General features: G+C 32.6%; 1 protein-coding gene across 1 annotated transcript in view; it reads left to right on the plus strand.

Annotated features, from left to right (window-relative positions):
• jeb (low-density lipoprotein receptor domain-containing jelly belly protein) overlaps window positions 1-21,033 on the plus strand; it is an 86,562-nt gene that overhangs the window by 20,014 nt on the left and 45,515 nt on the right. Inside the window, exon 2 of the mRNA XM_089703211.1 lies at window positions 6,867-7,352. Coding sequence (XP_089559337.1) covers window positions 7,013-7,352 — 340 coding nt within the window. The 5' untranslated portion in view covers window positions 6,867-7,012. The remainder of the gene's footprint in view (window positions 1-6,866; window positions 7,353-21,033) is intronic.

The following is a 21,033-nucleotide window of genomic DNA, read 5'->3' on the forward strand; positions in this document are numbered from 1 at the left end:
CAGACGGAAAAATTTTTGGCGTCAGTGTCGATCCCTAATCACCTCGTGATAGTTATTTAGGAAATATATTTCATGTACAGAATTGACCTCTACAGATTTAATATAAGTATATAAGTATACATATAATTAGATTCCAATTTCCATGTAACGTTAAATTCGACTATACAATAACTAACAGACAACGCAGGTTACTCTCGTTTCCGTAAGTTGAGGCGGCTACATATTCGGTCCTCATAACATCACTTTTAGTGAACGAAACGACAGCGCGGTTTAATTCGATGCCAACACCATCAAAAAAAAGGAAATATTTTTAATTGTGAAAAAATATTATGATTTGTACACTATTAATACTATTTTAACATTAACACAAAATATAAGACTGTGAGTGTGTAAAAATAAATCCAGCTAGTTTCACACCAAACTTATGTTTTTAATTAGGTATACGACATGAAAATATATTAATTACCAAGCAATAATCATACAGGTAAATACTTACTGAACAAAAGTATTAACAGTCAAAGTATATTTTTACTTACAACATGTAAATGATGAAGGAATAATAATTATCAACGAACTAACCTTTTTGTATTATTGTTTATAAATATAAATTCATAAACAATAAATTTATAAAGAATAGAAAAAATTCGACCACTAAAGAATGCTGGTTCGAGTCCCGCCTCGTTATCGAATTTTTAAAACACGAAGATTTTTAAAAATGTAACCAATGAACACAATCAATATTAGATTAACTGTAATGGTGTCTAGTTTGACTTAAAATAATAAACATCTACCCTCACTTTTAAAAATGTAGTATATTCACACGAATTATAAGCGCACCAGGGAAGGGAAGATATGGGTTAAAGAGTTAAATAAATAAATAACATAATTATATTTAAATTATTAATTTTTAACATTGTGTCCAGTAGTGTTAACATGTAAATTGATTTGATTTTTACGAAATCTCATAGATGGCGCTGTTTCAAATTTGTATACTAATAAATTCATTAAACTGATTCTCTGCCCAAATTACGTAAATGACATAGTTTTTATTGTGTAAAGCTAGATAATAGCATGGCTTACCCGAAACCAACATTTAAACATGAGTCTTTAGATTGTACGCTGTCGTAGTACACGGAATACGTAAGAAAAAAAAAAGGTTCACAGCTCCTCCTCCGGAGGTGATAGCATGATAATATGTTTAAAAAAGCCTCACTCGACCTGTTAGTAATATTCATGCAAAATTTGAAGTCAATCTATGCAGTACTTTTCGAGATTAGCCTGGACAAACATACAGACAAACAGACAAACAGACAAACAGACAAACAGACAAACAGACAAAAATTCTAAAAACTATGTTTTTGGCTTCTATATCGATTATAGATCATGGATTATGTATTCTTTTAAAAAAATATTCAATGTACAGTTTTGACTTTCCTACGATTTTATTATATGTATAGATTTTTTCCAATTTACTACTTGTTTAGTATTAATTAAAACGATTAGTTTGCTTAGGCAGAATGTGTTGTTTTCTGAAATCATTTTTCGGCTCATGCGGAACATTTTTATAACAACAGTTAAAACACAATTAATTATATACGATGCGAGGAGTATATTTTTTCTTTTACTATCGCATTTTTTAAATTGATGAAATATTATGTTTATAAACACTTATTACTAAAAGTATACTTTTTATATATTCCTCAAAATTGTGAGAGCTACTGATACATGAAATTATAATTCAGTAAATAAATAATATGATCGACGCTTAACATGAAAATGGGCTTGTCTTCCCTATCATTTAACCAAATCTAACCTTTAACCATAAAGAATGAGTATCGACAGTAAGTACGATAGAAAATAACAGTAGATATCGAATCGTACAGCCTTAATCTAATTTTAATGACTAAAGTATAGGTATTGTGAAACATACTATGATTATTCTAATTTTGTAAATAGCGCCACGGTGAATAAGTATATACTTGAACAAAGTGAAAAATTCACAGAATTAAATAATTGTTACGGTCAAATACTGCAGAAGCATGCTTACAGAAAAATTCCTTTAAACACAAAATAGTTATGTGTCAAAACGATTGAAATATTTAAGCATCATTTAGCGGAGAATATTCGACTTATTTAATTAATTTCAATTTTATGAATATAAGTAACAAAAATATTCCTATATCAATTACATCAATGGTTTTATCAAGCTTAAGAGTAAATAAACACGCTCCAAATAGCCAAGAATAAACCCGACTTCCTTAACAATTACGTAACCCCATGGAGTATCAACGTATTCAGCATGTAAAGGCTTAATCAGTGATCTAGTCGCGTACATTCAGTCTCAGGGGATAATTCGATTCTTTCATTCATGGAGGTGCGAATTTGCAAGTGCGTAGAGGGCGCGCCCGCCTCCCTCCCGCGGCCTCCCCGCGCCTCGACTCAACTGCGATGACGTCAACGGCCCACCGCTCGCCTGGCTATAAATACAGCGACGATAGCACGCCACAGGTTTTGGCTCTTTATTTTAAGTAAATATATTTTTAAGACTCTATTTATATGATCGATGGAACTTAATGCCGGGTTCAGTCACCTATATTACCTACTTTATAGCCACACCTAGTATATTATCCAAGTCTTACTTATAGAAATACTTTTAGTGGTTTATAGCAACGACTTCAAGAATCTGTATCGATCGTACCTATGTCGAATAAACTTTAACTAGCTTAAGTGCGGCAATCCGCAATGCACACGAAATATTTTGTGACGTTTCACAACACTTGTGCACTATTATTTATTACTTTATATTCGGTATTTTAAAAACAAATAAGTGAATATTAATATTTACCACACCCTTTAATCAGCATATTTAAATTAGCAATTTACGAGTGCTTTATCATTTCATGAAAGCACATATAAAAATACAGCCTTGAACTCTCCCCGATACATCAAATTAAAGCGTAACTGAATTAACCAGAAAAAGTAACAGGATTGCCGTAATTACAACCTCTAAGTAAATGCCTGTAATTAAGACTCATGATTTATACTCCAATAGATAGAGCAATGAAAACTGACGAATCATTCGTCTTCTCAGAAATGGTAATAAAAGCTGATGGATAGACGTTTTAACCAAATGAACCTGTACAATTTACATCGCGGTCCAAAATCTCAATTCATTGCGTGGGTACACAAAAAGATAAACAAATGACTCGACTGAAATCGATACATATTTGTATAGGAATTCGGGAATACATAATTAATGTAATATCGATTATTACATTCATTTATAAAGCATCTTGTTATAATATTGTTGTGGGTATCCGGTACATTTAGTTTTATCTTCTATTTCATTGTGTCTTATCAAATTAATTCTGATATTAAAAAAGTATGTTTTAATTCAGTTACCAGTATATTTTCAATTACTCATAGAAAATACGAGAAGCAAGAAAAAGTGTTTCTCGATATTGCTCCAATATTCATACTTTATACTCAACTAACGGTTATTGTAATCACCTTGTACAAACATCATTTCTTATTTTATATTTGAACACCTTCTACGAGTACATATTTTTACATCGGAATAATAAGTTTTGCGTTAATTTTTTAAAGAACAACTATTATTATTATGTTTATTTGATCAATTCTTATGAAAATATACAATCCTCAAAATCAACATTTTGCACTACGATTCTTGAAATCATCTAGTTATAAACGTTAAATTAAGAATTGAGATATGATTATAATGTTCCTTGGTAGAGCTTAAAAAATATTTTGTAGGTGACTCTTGAAAAAACATAACAGATAAAACACACATCCCAAAATAGGATTACGAGGTTCCTACATCTGACGTAATAATTTAAGCAAGAAAAATAATAAAGAACAAACTTCGTAAAAGTTAAAGAGAAGTTGCGAACGTGCGTACTTAGAGCAGCTAATTTGATTTTATTGTGAAAGTTTCCACATTATCAGTGAAGTCAACGGAATCGTCCACTGGATAGAAATAATTCTCAATACACGTCAAATGTTAAATGTTAGTGCACGCAGAGATCTACTTTTAGCTAGATTTATTAACAAACTTACGGAGTTCCGAGATTTTTAGTACTGCATTGAGGTCGACCGTAAACATATAATGTATTTTATCTTACCACAATAGAGGTCATTTTCCAAAACAAGTAAGCAATTACTTGTTCCACCTTACATACATTTACGTCAGTAATGACGCACTATGTGTTCAAATATACCATAAGTACCTTCAGGTAAAAATTAAGAAGCTTCTCAAGACAACCTCAGCTCCGGTTAATATGAAAAAAGGTTTTGAGAACATAAAACTGCTATTCTCCGAGGTATATAAAAGCGAAAGGATGACATTAAATTCAACGCCCTAGCTTACATTTTTTCTATTTAAGCATTGAAAATTGTTATCTTATTGTTATTTTTATTATTGGGATACTTTCGTTTTTTCATACCGCAAGAATAATTTATCATAATATATGAACTGCAAATCATACCTCAAATTATATAGGTACCTAAAGTGAACACGTGTTTTACGTTGTATTGACAAATACTCACACATTCATCGTCTCGCATATACAATAGAATCGAGGTCGGGATAACGAGCTAGGTTATCTTAATCTTATACAACGCTAGCATAAGCATCCACTTCGACGACTCCGTGCACAAAATATGTCATGAGCCATAAAACACACATCTCTAGGAAAGGTTAGTTGTGTTAAGAGTAGTTAAAATATTGAGGTGTTTCTGAGGTTTTTCCTTATGACTTCAGAGAACTGTTTGAAAACTAATTTCCTGCTACTTTCAGGTTTTTTCTTTGACGTAAAAGTAGATCTATCCTCCATATCTACAAATGAAATTTATAAAAAATAGTTTTCTTACTATCTTAAGTGTGTATATTTAAAAATTGAGAAAATATCTCGATCCAAAGGCTCTTGAAAAAATATGCATGGATTTTGCGATTCTTTTCTACTGTTAGGCACATATTAGGAACAAGTACCTTCAGTATAAGACTGGTTCGCGTGCGTACTAACAAATTGCGAAATTTGACGACCATGTTTGTTTCCAAAAATAGAAGATTGTTTGTCTCACGTAAATAAATCATTACCATTAAAGAACTGCTTATAAAACAATAAGTTCCACAGTGTCTTATTTTAGCTTATCATAAAAATAACTTTTTAAAGTGGAGTTTTATTGCTTCTCATAATAGCAATAGCGCACAGGTTTCGCTACAAACAGATTGACGTTAATATACGTTTTATTTTCCTACGAATGTTTTACTTTTTGTTATGCGTGAGCTTTCATATTAGTGTCGTTGTCGCGTGTAACCGACAATGAAATGGACTAATAACAAAAGAGAATATGCACACCTTGTCACATTCTGTTTTCCTTTTGAAATTGCATAAAAATACACCCCAATTCGTTTTTTTTTTTTTTAAATATACACGATTGTGTAAGCTTGATAAAAACACTTACATGATATGAAAGATCAGAATAAAAACATACGAATAAATCGCTCTTTAGGTCGTTAGAAATCATTAATATCTCAAGGTAATGTTACTAATACAGATTTATATTATTATCTGTGATTTCTCATATAAAACCGAACACAAATACCTGTACAATTTTGTTTAATCTAAATTTAATTTTTCCTTCGAGGAAATTCAAGGTTCCTTTAATACTGTCCATTCACGTTCAAATTATGTCAGTGAACCGATTTCTCAAAGGAAAAGCGAGTTCAATAAATTGTCAGTGGAGCTACCTATCAATTACTGCCACAGCAATTTGCCATCCATACAGTACGTACACCCGACTTTTATCAAGCTAGACTTGCTATAACCTTTGCGATGAAATGAAACGTGAATGGCCCTTGAAAAACTCAACCTTCTGAATATTTCACACTACTCTTCGTTTCAATATAATTTAATACTATTTTTATATCACGCGCAGGCATCACTTTGTAGGACCTTTGACATAGAATCCCTTGTATAGTGTGAATGGCCTTTGAAGATGTCGACCTTCTAAATATTTCACTGTCCTTTAAGTTTCGATATAAGTTGATACATATTAATTCTATCCGCAAACCAAGGATTCAGTTAGTTTGTTAATTGAATTTGCTGCTGGTAACAATTTATTATCTTCTACAAATTATAGCTTCGTAAATCACTTTAATTATATTTATAATAAAATGAAATCTTACCTACTTGTATGATTTTATTACTTTTAATGTTATCTTATTACATTTCTTAGATTTATAACACTTTAATTAACGGGACGTCAGTAATGGCACAATAAAGGTTAAGCCTTTGCCCAAACACATTTCTCTTTCTATAATCTGTAACATCAGTCACCTGTCAAATTGCTGTCAGTGTGTCGTTTGCAAACAAACTTCGCTCGTGATATTTTTTAGTTTCTTCTCCGTTGTTAACGCTGAAGTTATTTTTAACACAACTCTGTACCTCATTAGTCTAGCTCCACAATACAACACTGTTTAACACAACATACGCCAGAATTAGCCAAATTTTAGAACAAACATGAGGTTTATACGAGACTTGATGCTCGATATCAATTAGTGGTCACGTCAAAACAATGTAGATACAGCCTCAAAAGAAAACTGAAAACAAAAGAAAATGAACGCAAAATTTCTTCAAAGGAATGAAGTAAACGATATTTTTTAAAACAATAGGTAGCTTTTAAACGATCCGGAGGCCGATTCCACGAAATGCCTTTGGTCAAAACTCAATGAAGCTAAATCGAACTTGAAAAAAATATAAAGGTACTTAACCTTTATATTTTTTTCAATACCTACAGATTACACATATAAAAGATACATTAAAATATTTTGCTCTTTGTTGCAGGTAACACTAAAGTATCCCCAAGAGCAGAGCATAGCATAGCCGACGAGAAGCCGCGCAACCCTTTCACCCTGGTGGTCAAGATCAAATAATGCGGTCGGGCAAGCGCCCGGGGAGTGAGCGCGCAGGGCCGTGCACTTAGTACAGGGATGCGCAGGGCGCGGGCGGCGGTGAACATGCGGGTGTGCGTCACCACCGTGATCGCGGCGCTGGCGCTGCGCTCGGCCGCAGACCCGACACCTCGCCGCTACCCCGCGGAATGGCGCGCCGGCCGCGAGCTGCAGATACGCTCCCGGCCGCTGCACGAGCTGTTCGAGTCGGACGCGACGGCTCCGGAGCCGCAGCGCGAGTACCCGCCGCCGCAGCTGCACAAGGAGCGGCGCCGCGCGCGCACCAACAAGCGCGCGCCGCGGCTGCCCGGCGAGCTGGCCAGCCAGATGATGCTGCGCGCCGCGCGCTCTGGCCGACCGTATGATGTTCCTCAAATAGGTCAGTCTTGCTTCTAAGCTATTTTTTTAAGTTTCCACAAAAATACCGTGAGCCAGCTTTGAATAGGTACATCATTCAATGAGCTATTTTCTAACAGCGATTTAACCCATTGAGCCCCGAACGGCCCGATCGGTCCACGACACAATAGGTTTTCTATTGTGTCTGTGATTCCGGGGCCTGAGTTATTAAGTATGCGAAAAACAATAAATAACTATGGGTAAAATGTTATATAACATGTTATATAACATCAATTTTCGTTTCAATGGAGAGTCCCCTACATAGTATCCGTATATATGTATATACAAGTTTATAATTTCATCGTTAAAATAGATTAACTAGTCAATCGTCTGATATAGCCGCATTATGGATTCACGAGGTCTGCGTCGTATAATGGATACCAGTTAACCTAACCAATCTTCTATTCATCGGTTAATCAAAATTTACTCACGTCTTTCCCATTGGCCGGCGGTTGAAATTTAAATCATTTTCGTGACGTGACAATAATATTTCGCCAACATTTGAATGTAACGAGTTAGTTCTTTAAAGCTATTCAATTTGGACCCTTTAACATTTTGAGTTTCATATCTGTGCACTGAACAAAATATTATACAAATGTTAACTTTTTCCGTTCTATTATTCTTATATTTAATTAGTAATTCTACACTGAGTCGAAAATTGTTTGATGCAAAAACGTTAAAAACGCTAATCTAGTTTAGATTCACGAATCACGAATTTCAAAAATAGAACGAGTTTTTTCGTGGAATGATGTTTTATTTTTTTATTAGTGGCGAGTGTCACGTCACTTTCTAAATAAAAGCAGTGTTGCAACATTTTGCATACAAGTATTTTTGTAGAAAATAAAAATTAAAAATGTTTTTAAATATTTCTATATTTTTCCTGGTTTCCCTTTATATTAAATTTAGATAAATGTCCTCCCGGTGGACTAAACAGATAGTTCTTGTCTAGCTGGTTTCGTTTTTAAATAAAAGGTAGCTAATATAATATTTATAAATAAACCTCAGTTCATTGACGGCACTAGACCACTTTCTGTGACTGTAGACCACTTGAGGAATAACAAGCATGAGATTTTAAATCAGCAAAATGTTACGGCAAATCTAATAAAACTCTTCGTCAGTTTATTCTAGTCCTATATTTGCTTTTCCCTGAAGGTTTCTTTCTTGTCGTGACCTTCATTACTTCCTTTGGGACCGAAATGGATTACAATTTTTGTATATCGCTGAATTTAAAAATAGAAAACCATCCGTTTTATGTCGAAACACCTTTTCTTGGATATTTTCATTTTCCTGATTTAATTATTTAACACCAATAAAAAAGTATGAATTAGTCGGAATAAAAATTGATACAAGAAAAATATGTTTTCAATATGCGAAAGAAAGAATGAAGAGTCCCAGACTGATTTTAAATTATTTAGGAATACATATATCTATTAATACACTAAGTGGGTGCAATAAACTTTTATTTTCGTTATTTTAACATTACATTTACTATTTAATTACAATGTCTAGAAAATTAAAAGTTTTTCTTGATCAAAAAATTGGAATGAACTTTTCGAAAGGGTACATTAATCAACTTACATCATAAGTCTAACTAACTTTTTAAATAAAGTAAACACAGCTAAAGCTGATTGTGTATCTAGAGAATCTTTTGGTATGTCACTAACAAATATTTGATTTACGGCTAACTTGCAACTTGGTAGCGAACACTTTGATTATGTTTCGTAGAACTTTATGTACATTTTTACATCCGAGAAATTGATAACGTAGTGAACAATGTTGTTTAAAAGCTATTTTATGGAACGCATATTACCCTTTTTGCATTAGCATTAAGGATCTTTATAGCCTTGCATTTATTTAGCTTTTATTTTTCGCTACAACAATGAACAAGGTTCAACATAAAAGCTATAGTTAAGTATGCCCGGAGTTAGGTCACAGACGTAATGTGTACTATAATTTCTTATGCGTTTTTCTGGTTTATGAAATAAGTTTAATATGTGGATTTTATTTTATTTATTATCTAAGGCATACAGATAAGTACTGGTAGCTAACTTTAATATAATTTTTCACAAGTTGTAAATATCACGGTCTCATTTACATACTTATTTCATTCAATTGCAGACCGGGACAACATAAACATCATTAAGCTTTGACTTTATAACGCAAACTAAACTGAATTTTGGTTGAGTTCATTAACGTTATATAAATATGAAGTTTACCTCGAAATAGACAAATAATGCCCTGTTTCAATTACTTGTCTATTTTGGCTAAAATTAGTTATCATGCATTATCTCATACCGACACAAAATAAATAAGTACTTCTGTAAATTATGTTTATATCATAGTTTTATACAATTTGAATTTAAAAAAAGGTAAGGATGCGTTCCTTACACAATTAAATATATTATGAATAAAATTTTCTTCACGAAATAACAACCTCTAGAGAGCTCTAGAGAACTATCTGTACAAATTTATTTATACAGTTCCCTTTGTTGAATTAAACAAATTAATTAGTTCCATTTGATATCGTGAATATGTTACAATAGGTTAAAATTAGTTTATGAATGTTTCAACACTTCCCCAGCTTGTTATTAAGCGTAAATCTCGAAACATACCGACAAAAATTTGCATAAAGCACGGCCTATTCGTTGATTATTCCGACAATGATGAATTTGACTCTTCCGTTTTTCGTTACTGTTCATTGTTAACATGAAACAAGCCTGTTAACGATACTTTAAATACCTTAAAGATAATACAATTAAATCATAACATTTATAGAATTCTATTTATTTCTTGTCATTAAAAATGCATGTCGTTTTGTCGTCGTCATCTTCAAATAATCAATCGGCGGAATATTTTGAAAGTATAGAAGCTAAATAGGCGATTCGCTTACCATCGGCTAAAAATGTTATTGAACATTATTGAATATTCAATTTTTTTATACTTTCAATTGCACGTCTTTTTAATAATTTGAATAAAAATGACTGAATTACTGTAGAACTTAAGAAAAAACTACGTCCACTATGGAATACCCTCTCCAGATAAAATATAAAAAGGTAATAACAAATTAAATTTAAAACTATACTCATTCATGTAAACTACTCTTGATAATGTGAACACCGTGTAGGTGTTATTCGTAAATTCCTAAGTAATTGCCAAGGGACACATTGCATACTAGCAGTGCTTTTAAAGTTTCCAAGCTATAAGCGGGGGAAGATTTACTATTTCATACTTTTAGTACTCGACTGTAGCTATTGAGTTTATTTTTAAAGTATGAGTAAATTTGTGTATTCATTTGAGTAGAGTTACAATATATGATTACAAAAAATTAAAGATATAATTTAAATAAAAAGTGATGTTAACAACGATAAATGTACTTTTTTGTAGTACCTAGCAAACAATAAATAGAATAATACATAAAATAGTATTCTGTTCGGTGTAAGTCATGTTATTTAACAGCATTTGATTTTGAAGAAATTAGTTCAAGCGTAAGGTGAAAATAGGGCACCTAAATAGGTTAACATGTATGTAAACACTTCACGTAAACGAATATTCATTTTTAGATTTATAATATGGATTAAATATTTATGAAAAAATTTACTCGTATCGCATTGAAAATAAATAAAGAACAATTTATTGTGTATTTTGTCTATATAAAGGTTGATTTTGTATGATATAAATAATCCAATTCATCGTAGGGTAAAAGTGGGATAGATGCCGCACTAGGATAGATGCCCCATTTTCAAAAAACCTCACTTCCCAGAGTCCTGACTACGAATTAATGATTTAAATAGGAGCTTATATCACCCCGAACCTCGTATACGCATGAGCTGTTGTTTGGTGAAGACGTGTTTCGCTAGTGCGTGTTATAATATCGGCGGCGAACTTCACGAACACGTTAAAATTTAAAAAGGTTGATATTTGCCTTTGCATAACTTTATAAGTATTAATAAATTTCACTATATTTCTTATTATGTCTATACACTGGTTCATTAAGTACAAATCTAAGTAAAAATAGTGGCTCTTTTGTTTTTATTTAATAAAAAAAAATAAGGGCATCTATCCCTCAATACATATGTACATGTTATTATCGATAATCACAGGTACTGTTTATATTTTTACCTGATTGCGTCAGAGGTTTTCTCTATGTTAACCGATTTTACTCGTTTAATTTGCTTTTTTTGTTATGTTTACTTACTTATTAATGATCTGCCCTTATACTGATTGTAGGAGAACCACACCACGAAAATACAAACGAAATGTAGGAGAGCGCAAGTATATTCTTGGACAACAGAACAACTATGTGAACATGACATTTGCTGGTTTATCATATAAATTTTATTAGATTTCGCGTTTATAGAGTATGTAAGGCATCTATCCCACTCTGCAGGCATCTATCCTCCTTAGTATTTTCATGGTGGGGCAACTATCCAACTAGTTAGGCATCTATCCTCAAAAAAGGTGTTCTACAAAAATATTTATTACACATTATCTATAAATGATAGGATAAAAAAATATATATAGTAATTCAAAACAGATAATTAACCTAGCTATATTCATACAAAGTGTTCGTATAAGATTCATGTTTTTAAAATTATGAGGCTATTTCAAAAAGTGGGGCATCTATCCCACTTTTACCCTATAGGATTATAATTTCAAACAGTCACGTTTTTAACATTTTATTAACCTAATTCCCTCAATAAAACTTATTATTTAAATTCAAACCCAAACATATTCCCAGCGATGCCTGTTTAACATTCAGAATCTTCATATATCATTATGAAGTTAAATAAAATTAACGCCCTGAATACCCCTTACAAGATATACAAAAACATTAGCGTTTTTGATTATACTGAATCCATGTTTTTCTTGGGGTGATCCAATTTAACCTCGAGTACCCTTCGTTAACTAATACATAGTACTTGTATGTAATAATGTACACAAGACTCGAATAATTTAGCACTCCCTTGATAATGCCTGCATTAATTTCGGTTACAAGATTTACGTAACACTTACGTCATTAACCCAGTTGTTACTATCGTTCTTTTAAAAGGACGCACCATAAATAAAATTATTATTAACAATGAGGGCATTTTTGAAAAAAATGTTTATATTCATTTGGCACCTCACGGTTGTAGGAATTGGAAAATTAAAGTGTTGTGTCGTTTTATAACAGTGGTATATTTTTAAATTATTTTAGAATTTCTGCCATTTTCCATTGATAAATCAAGTTAAATGTATTATCAATAAATTACAACAAATTACTTGATTTATTTTAAATACACGTAATTTGAAACGTGTTTTATCAGAAATATATATTACCTACTATTAGATCACATTTTATTTGTGATATTTATGCAGTTTTAATTGCCGTTCTTTTAAAAGGCCAGTAGTAATATGTACTACTACAGAGTACTTTTTTGCGCATGCACTCTTTGAAGAGCATCACAGCATCAGCGAAGCCATGGTGCCCTACTATGGCGGCCATTCATGCAAGCAATTTATAAGAGGGTAACCAATAAGATGGGGGTATGAATTTTGGGTCGGAGCGACACGGTTAGGTTGTATAGTTTGGTGTGATCCATACCAAGGACAATCGAATGATGTTGGTAATCAAAACAAATACCAAAAGCCTCTGGGATTGGGTGCAAGCGTTGTATTACAGTATGCCGATGTACTGCGAAAAATATAGGGCAAAGCTGCATTCCATTTATTTTTTAACAACTTTTTTACGTCCATTCATCTCATTGATGAACTTCGAGTACGAGGAATAAAGACTACTGGCACAGTACGTGAAAATCGCGTTGCGAAATGCCCTTTGCCTACTGCCTTTGAGAATTGAAAAAGACACCACGAGGTACATTCAAGCATCAATCGACCAGAGCAGAACAAATTTATTTTGCAAATGGAATGATAACAGTGTTGTGACTGTTGCATCAAACTTTGATACGATTCAGCCTGTGTCTACAACGGTAAAGAGATTTTCACAACAACAGAAGAAAAATATACTTGTCGTAAAAAAAGTACGAGAAAATGGGAGGGGTGGACAGATCCGACCAGAGCATCGGTTTGTATAAGACATCTATCAGAGGCAAGAAGTGGTATTTTTCTTTGACTTGTCATGGACTTGATATGGCAATACATAATTCTTGGCAAATATATAAGTAAAAGGGGGCCATTATGATTATCTCCACATTCGTAGAAGTGTTGGAACTGATCTGCTCGAAACTTATAAGAATGAGGAACGTAAAGGTGCTAGAGTTTCCGTGAAACCTCTGGATTTGATGGAAAAGATCACATCATTAGGTACAGAGACAAGCAGCTTCGGTGTATAGAATGTCACAAGAAAGAATTTCTATTGTTCTAAATGTAATGGAACCTTGCATCCTAAATCATGTTTTGAAAACTTTCATATTGCTACATAAATATATATGTGAAATGTATGTTGTCATTTTAATATCATAGTCTACTTACTTAGTAGTACATATTACTACCGTCCTTTTAAAAGGACACCATTTTCCGAGATTTCCACGATAGATAAAATTTTTATACTATTTTTCCAGTTAAACTTTTTGCAATATGGACACAATATATAAATTTCACCTTAATATGATTACAAAAATTGTTTCAGTAACATCTGGGTTAAGGCTCTATCAGCGTATCTTCTACTTATTCAGATTCAACACCTTACCATTTTTATGGAATAAAAATTCATCAACGTTATTACAAAGAAAATCAAAGGACAGACCTCCTCGTCGTCGTCGTCGAAATCACATCATTTTTTTCTACTTGTTAAATTGGTCTATTTTACAAATGAGTTGACTATTTTCCTGTTACACTACCAACTTCATAATATCTGCATTAAACAGCAATGATATTTTATGTATAGATACGTTATATACTCACAATATATCCAAAAAAAAATGCTTCCTTAAGCAGTGTCAGGCACACACAAATACAATTTTCATTTTACTTAATTTATTACATTGACAGACTGTATAAGAGAGATGGCTCTAATAAAATGATATAAATAAAAAAGACAAAGATAGTTTGTCACTTCCGCGCAGGTGTAAGCAAAAGTCATAAGAATTCACCAATTAAATATAAATAAACAAATAGTTGCCATGGTAATTGGCATAGACTAACGACACAGAAGGTTCAATGCACGGACATGTATCAAGATAGACTAAGCGAGTGTATGTACTTCCCGTGTCCAAACTAAGATTATGAAACTTACTTGACGCTGGCCTACACTCAGTCCGCGCTTGCAGTTCGCTAAGGAAAGACGTGAAGCTGAATAAAGTAAAATGCCGAATTACGCCGTTATAAACTGTAGAAACTCCACAGCTGTGAGTGGCCGAGTTAGCAGAGATGTTTCCTTCCACCGGTAAGTAATTTTCTAATCAGAATATGCACTATTTATTTTAAAATCAAATAAAGAATATCTGTGGAAAACGATCGTGACAAACACGGATACCAAATCATACGAAATGATTCGGAATACATTGCGGCTTTTACTTGGCACGGTAAAGATCGAGTCGTATGATAACAAGCAATGTATAGCGTCTTCTCATTTTTCTGTTCTCATTTTTCTGTCCAATTTTGTGGTTAGTGATGTTCATTTGATGCAACAGTTCTCGATTCTAATCGATTTTATAATCGAACAGAAAAATGATAATTTGAAGGAGCAATTTTTCAGAAAAAAAGGCATAGATTTTTTTTGTCAAAACTCCTTATTGCTTAGACTATGTTTGTTTTTTCAGTTTTCCAAGTAACCCGAACATAAAAGAAAAATGGATTGATGCAACGGGACATAAAGATTGATTGATTGACAGTTTCATTACTTTCTTTCGATGGCCTCTCTAGTACGTAGTACACGGTAACTCAATGGGCATATGTAAGAAAAAGCTAAAACACATTAGTTTACTTGTTAGAATATTAAAAGGTTTATAAATTTATTTTATCATTCCTCTGTCTATGGTAATTATCATTTTTCTGTCTTGAATCGATTTAGTAATCGATTACGATTCATTTATTTAATTACCTCTTAGACATAGATCTAGTTTGATCTGATTTCTTTCGATTTACTTCGATGGGATAGGACGATACTAGAATCGCCGCGCGAGTGGCGTCCTAATCGATTTAGCGTAAAATGAAATAACCATCACTAAAAAGCGCTCGTGACGTCATAACGCGTCAAGGTCAGTACAAAAAATATGACACGCTTGGTTTTCATACAGATCGCGGTACTTGCGTAGTCTATCTATGTCTGTGGTTCAATGTTATAGATGTTAGGTTTCCTGCACAAGTAAATAAATGTGACAATTTCATTTACTATTTTATGATTATTATGATGTCGTATTAAAATGAAAAAAAAAATAATAAAAAACTTTTTTGGAGATATAACTGTATTAAAGTATTTATTACTAGCTGTGGTGTTCGTTTTCGGTCATCATCATTTCACCCGATAATCACCCACTGCTGAGCATACTGCATATAGTCCTCCTTATAGAACTCCATAAGGACCGATCTTACGCTATTCATTTCAAGGCAGTTCCCGAAACCCGTACAAGGTCATCACTCCAACTTGTAGGATAATAATTATAATAATAGTGGTGCCTAGATGAAAAAAAAAGGATGAAATAAAAGAAAGGATGAAGTATAAGCCTTTTTTATCTAAAACACAAATAAAATTTATGTTCAATAGCTATTTACAGAAAAGCAAATAGCCTTTTTCGTCAGTAGCGATAATCTTTTCTTCAATGTATACGTATATTCAACATCATTTTTGCAAACAAACATTTTTGCCATCACGATTTCATTGTATATAATAAATAGATATATTTGTTAATTATATGCACTGTGTGGATTTAAATGTATTTACCCAAATCGAAATTAATAAAATAACCGTTCTATTTTAAATAATCGTATCTACATGATAATCTTTGAACACAGTGTACGCTAGCTTTGTCACACTAGTGATTGAAGCAATGTTTTATCCCTTTCATTATTTCAATACACGTGTCAAGCAAGTGTCATTAATAAAGAATTGTAAATTGTTATTTTTACTCTTAAACTAATAATTTAATATATTTTGCTGTGATATGATATTCCTTTATCTTTCTTTATTTTTTTGCACGAATACGTGCACTTTCTGAACACACAGGAAGGCATTTTCGACAACTTTAATGTACCTATCGGCACATGCGCTCACTGGGACCGGTGACAATCTGACTGATTGCATTGGTCCCAAATAGGACCAATTCACGGAATCAGTTTTGGTGCGTTGATGACGTATCTACCTCTTGTTTCTATATATAATATCATTGTTAAACAGACACATTTCATCAAAGAAACGTCACGTCACGAACCATATTAAGATAGTATATTACTATGATCAGCCCCCCTATGCAAGTGGCTTTCTGTCAGCGTAGCGTTCAATAGAATAGACTACGAATGTATGAGATTGACGTAAGCTGTAGATACGTTTATCTACAGCCTACGTCAATCTCATACATTCGTAGTCTATTCTATTGAACGCTACGCTAACAGAAAGCCACTTGCATAGGGGGGCTGTACAAGGCTCACGCACGCTACGTGTGTCGTCTCTCAAAGATGGGCTCAGTTATAACACTATAAGCCGGGCACAATGCAGTCCCCTGTCATGTGCCTCCTACGATAGATAATCCCGCGCGTTTGTGATGGAACTAGCATCAGGGTTCATTTATAATTTTGACGTGTTTCGATTAGTTTCGATCTTTCAATATGCTATTTTCGGTGCTACAGTTGAATGTGATGAATCGTCTGCATGTGCCGTTTGGTGTAGTGTTGATCTAATCAATTTAATTAAAACGTTATGGCAATTGGCATATATTAACTTTGAATTACTCTTTGATAAAACTAATACAATGTTCTAAATTGTTTCTGTTCATTTAATGTTAACTGAAACTTAAGATATAAACTATCATATAACACTTAAGATACATTTCATAAAGTTAAATAAACACAAATAAGTTTCTAGAATACTTTTATACTAAAATAATGGAATCAAGAGGCTCAGGTGTGCCTCAGACAGGCCGACGACCCCATATTGTCTGCAATAAGCAAAATATGAAACATCTTTAATCGTTTGTAATATGATACGAAATAACTTCAATAAGATTTTATACGATTTTAGAATATACTTTTAAGTATAAATATTTTATTTATCTATCAAATAACTATATTTTACGACAATTGCAAAACATGTATTGTGAATCTAATTTTCTTAACAAACTTTTTATGAAATGTTTTAAACCTGAGTTATTTCGTCGCGACTTCTTTTATACCGACTGAGGTGGGTAATGAAGTTATTCACTATTTTTTACTTTTTTGAAAATATGAATAAAGTAGTGATTTTATTAAAAAAAATAATAATTACTTCTAAGATTTAAAAAATAATTTTCACCAACAATTAAAGACGCAATATATATCTCAACAAAAACTGCTAACAAATATCAACTTAATTGCTTAGAACAAAGCGATTGTAATATGTACATTTGAACAAATGAGAGACTTCTAAACGACCGACATCATTAATCGCTATTGTAGTTAGATAGCATCTCTGTTGAGAGCTTTGACACACTTTAGTTGGGCGGACACTGCGTCCCCACATTAAATAATTAATTATTACCTCTCTGTGCTCTCACAATTTTAGAACATAATTTACGTATAAAATTTACTCAAATCTTCAAATTAATATTCATGTTTAGAAAATAAAAATGCCTCACAACTTCCCTTGTTTTTATTATATTTTATAATGGGAATAAAACATAAGGATTTTTTTGTTAAAGGAAAATAAAAATATATTGTCGTCGTCGAAAAGCGATGTTTTTTCGCTAATTGGAGCGGTTTATTGGAAATGCTATATTTACAAACATAATTAAGCCTATTACAACTTTTCAAAGAGCTTATAGGCATTTTCTTTTATTCGCCAAAAACACTGTCTTTGATTGTTGTAAGTGATCTGAAAATCTGTTGAAAGTTCAGCTATAAATATTATACATTATATTTCATGATGAATTATAAATCAAAGGTATATAAGACGTATGGGCTTATAGTAGTTTAGCAGATTATATTACATATTCATAGATATAAATTATAGTAAAGTCGAGCAATATTTTACAGGGATTATCTCCGCGAATTGACTCACATTTGCATACTCAACATATTGATATTAATTTATTAATAGTGTTTTGTATCTTACGGATCGTTTCTTGTAATTATTTATTCATCCTTTAGAAATACAAAGCCTAAAGCTATACAAAGACTGAAGAGAGCTGATGTGCTCCCTAATTAAGACGAACTAAGGCACTGGCCTTAGCTTCGCCCAATCGTCCACACATTTCAACCGACCTGCTTATAGTTTTTCTGACTGATTGCAGATATGTAACATCAAAAAAAAATCCTTTAGAAATACTGTTCTTGTATTTAATAGGTATGTACGTAATTAGCACACTCTAATTCACACAGATTTTATGTAAAGGAATCGTCCTAGCTTAGCTGAATTTGTGTCAATTAAACTCCAATTTAAAACAATACGTGACAAGGGATTAAGACGTCAGTGTCTTTCAGATCCACTTACTGTTATATTATCCCGGGAAAGCCTTCTCATTCAATTCCCATTACCTAAATGAATAAATTGAAAGGAACACCATAAAGAAAGCGTTGTTTATTATCAAACCCCCTTTGATTTATCAGCTTCGAACATCTGTACTTTGTAAAGCCTTCTGATTTCATATTTTTCGCTTGCTCTAACTTTTTCAAGATTTATTGTTGAGGAAATATATTTTCAAATAAAAATTCCATTGATGTCGGATTCTGCCGAATAAATTAATGATTATCATTTTATTTGTCAAAAAACGACACTTCTACACTAAAAGACGTGTGGCACTCGTATCGGGGACTACCGCGGTAAAGCTATTGCATGCTATGCCTTCAGCCACACCTCCGTGCCCGTCGGAGTGGGGAACGTGAGGCTTTTCGTTACGGAATTTCTGGATTCGGTCCCCGCGCTCAAGGCCCGCGATAGAAGCTATGCAATAGCTTAAAAAATAAATAAGACTTTCATTTTAACTATTATGATAAAAATTATGTTACCCTGAATAGTGAAATTTTCCACACTAATGAGTATTTCTCGGTACTAATTTTTTTTCATCGTGTAAAATTCAACGAATAAGTAATTTGTTTATCCATCCATTCATCCCGGTTATTTCTACATATAATATACTAATAATATACTAATCTATTTACCGCATATTGTTTAAGCAGTATTTTATAGACACAAAACGAACTTACGCTAGCACAACATATACATATCTTTATTATTTTCATTTCATTTCATATCTATAAAAGCCTGAGGCATTAGTGTACTCGGCAAGTTATATTTATAAACCAAACGAATATAAGGAAATAATTTCATCAGAATACAGCTGGTCTTAACACAATGTGCATAAAAACAATTCCGACTGCATATAAAACGTGCTAATAATATTACAGCTTTCTAAACAATGTGGATTGTGGTATAGAGACGTGCTTGCGGTCGCCAGAGCAGGCGCACCTGTTGCTCGTTCTAATGGACAAAATGACTTCCTTATAAACCTTTGACATATCAATGTTTCTAATTAGCTGGGGACAGGATTAGTTCAACTTGTTAGGTGTTTAGCGAGCTATCATTCTTGTAACTGTAACGAGGATTTGTAATTTATGTTTGTAAAGTAGATCGAGGTTTTAATAAAATTTATTAAAAGTTTTATTCATCTCATGTTATTGATGTATAAAACGAAACATAAGCAACGAACGCAATTAACGAGATTGTAATGTATCGATCGAATCTACCCTGCAAAAAACACCAACCAAAAACGAGTAAAAAACACAAAGGTTTTAAAATAAACTGCTATCGCGATCAAAGTACAGGAAAGCTTACAATTATCAACCCGCAGACTAGATAAATGTGTCTCCCTCTCTGTAGGCTTTGCGTAATGGATCACGCCACAATTATCCAATGACAATTAACGTTAGAGCCTCGGTTTTACATATTAGAGAGAAGCTTGTTCTACTCTCACCTCTAACGACTGACATCGGATTGTCTAGCTTAACCTAAAATGCATATTTTGAAAGGTCAGGCTCTAATTCAGTTAGTGTGCGTAGGATGGAATATAATCAACACTATAATTTGAACTCTAAACTTTATGGTAATGAAAGAGACGCTTAAATTACATTTATTATAACTTGTCATATTCGAATATATGGAGTACTACCTAGAAAGAATTATATTCATGAATCTGCCTAATTTACCCGAAATGTGGTTCATGTGAAATTCCGTTCGCTTGTTACATAATTCATGTTAATAACATTCATATTTTTGGACACTTATTAATATATCTACGACTGAAATTCTAGAAACTCCTCCACTCCATCTTAATATAAACAATCGTGCGTTAACCCGTACTCGTATGATTGTTTGATCTGACATACAATAAATAGAATTAAGTAATTAAATCGCTATGGAACCTTTAAAAATAAAATAGAGTAGTAAGGTTTATCTCTTGAAAATATAATTTAATAGCAACAAAGTTGTAACGGAAGTACTTTCTTTAAAATCTATTATCAATATAATACTCGAAGTA

Source organism: Colias philodice, chromosome 14 (assembly GCF_061535455.1).
Source record: "Colias philodice isolate Cphi_HAF_F1 chromosome 14, ilColPhil1 Martin Lab GWU primary, whole genome shotgun sequence".
Lineage (NCBI taxonomy): Eukaryota > Metazoa > Arthropoda > Insecta > Lepidoptera > Pieridae > Colias > Colias philodice.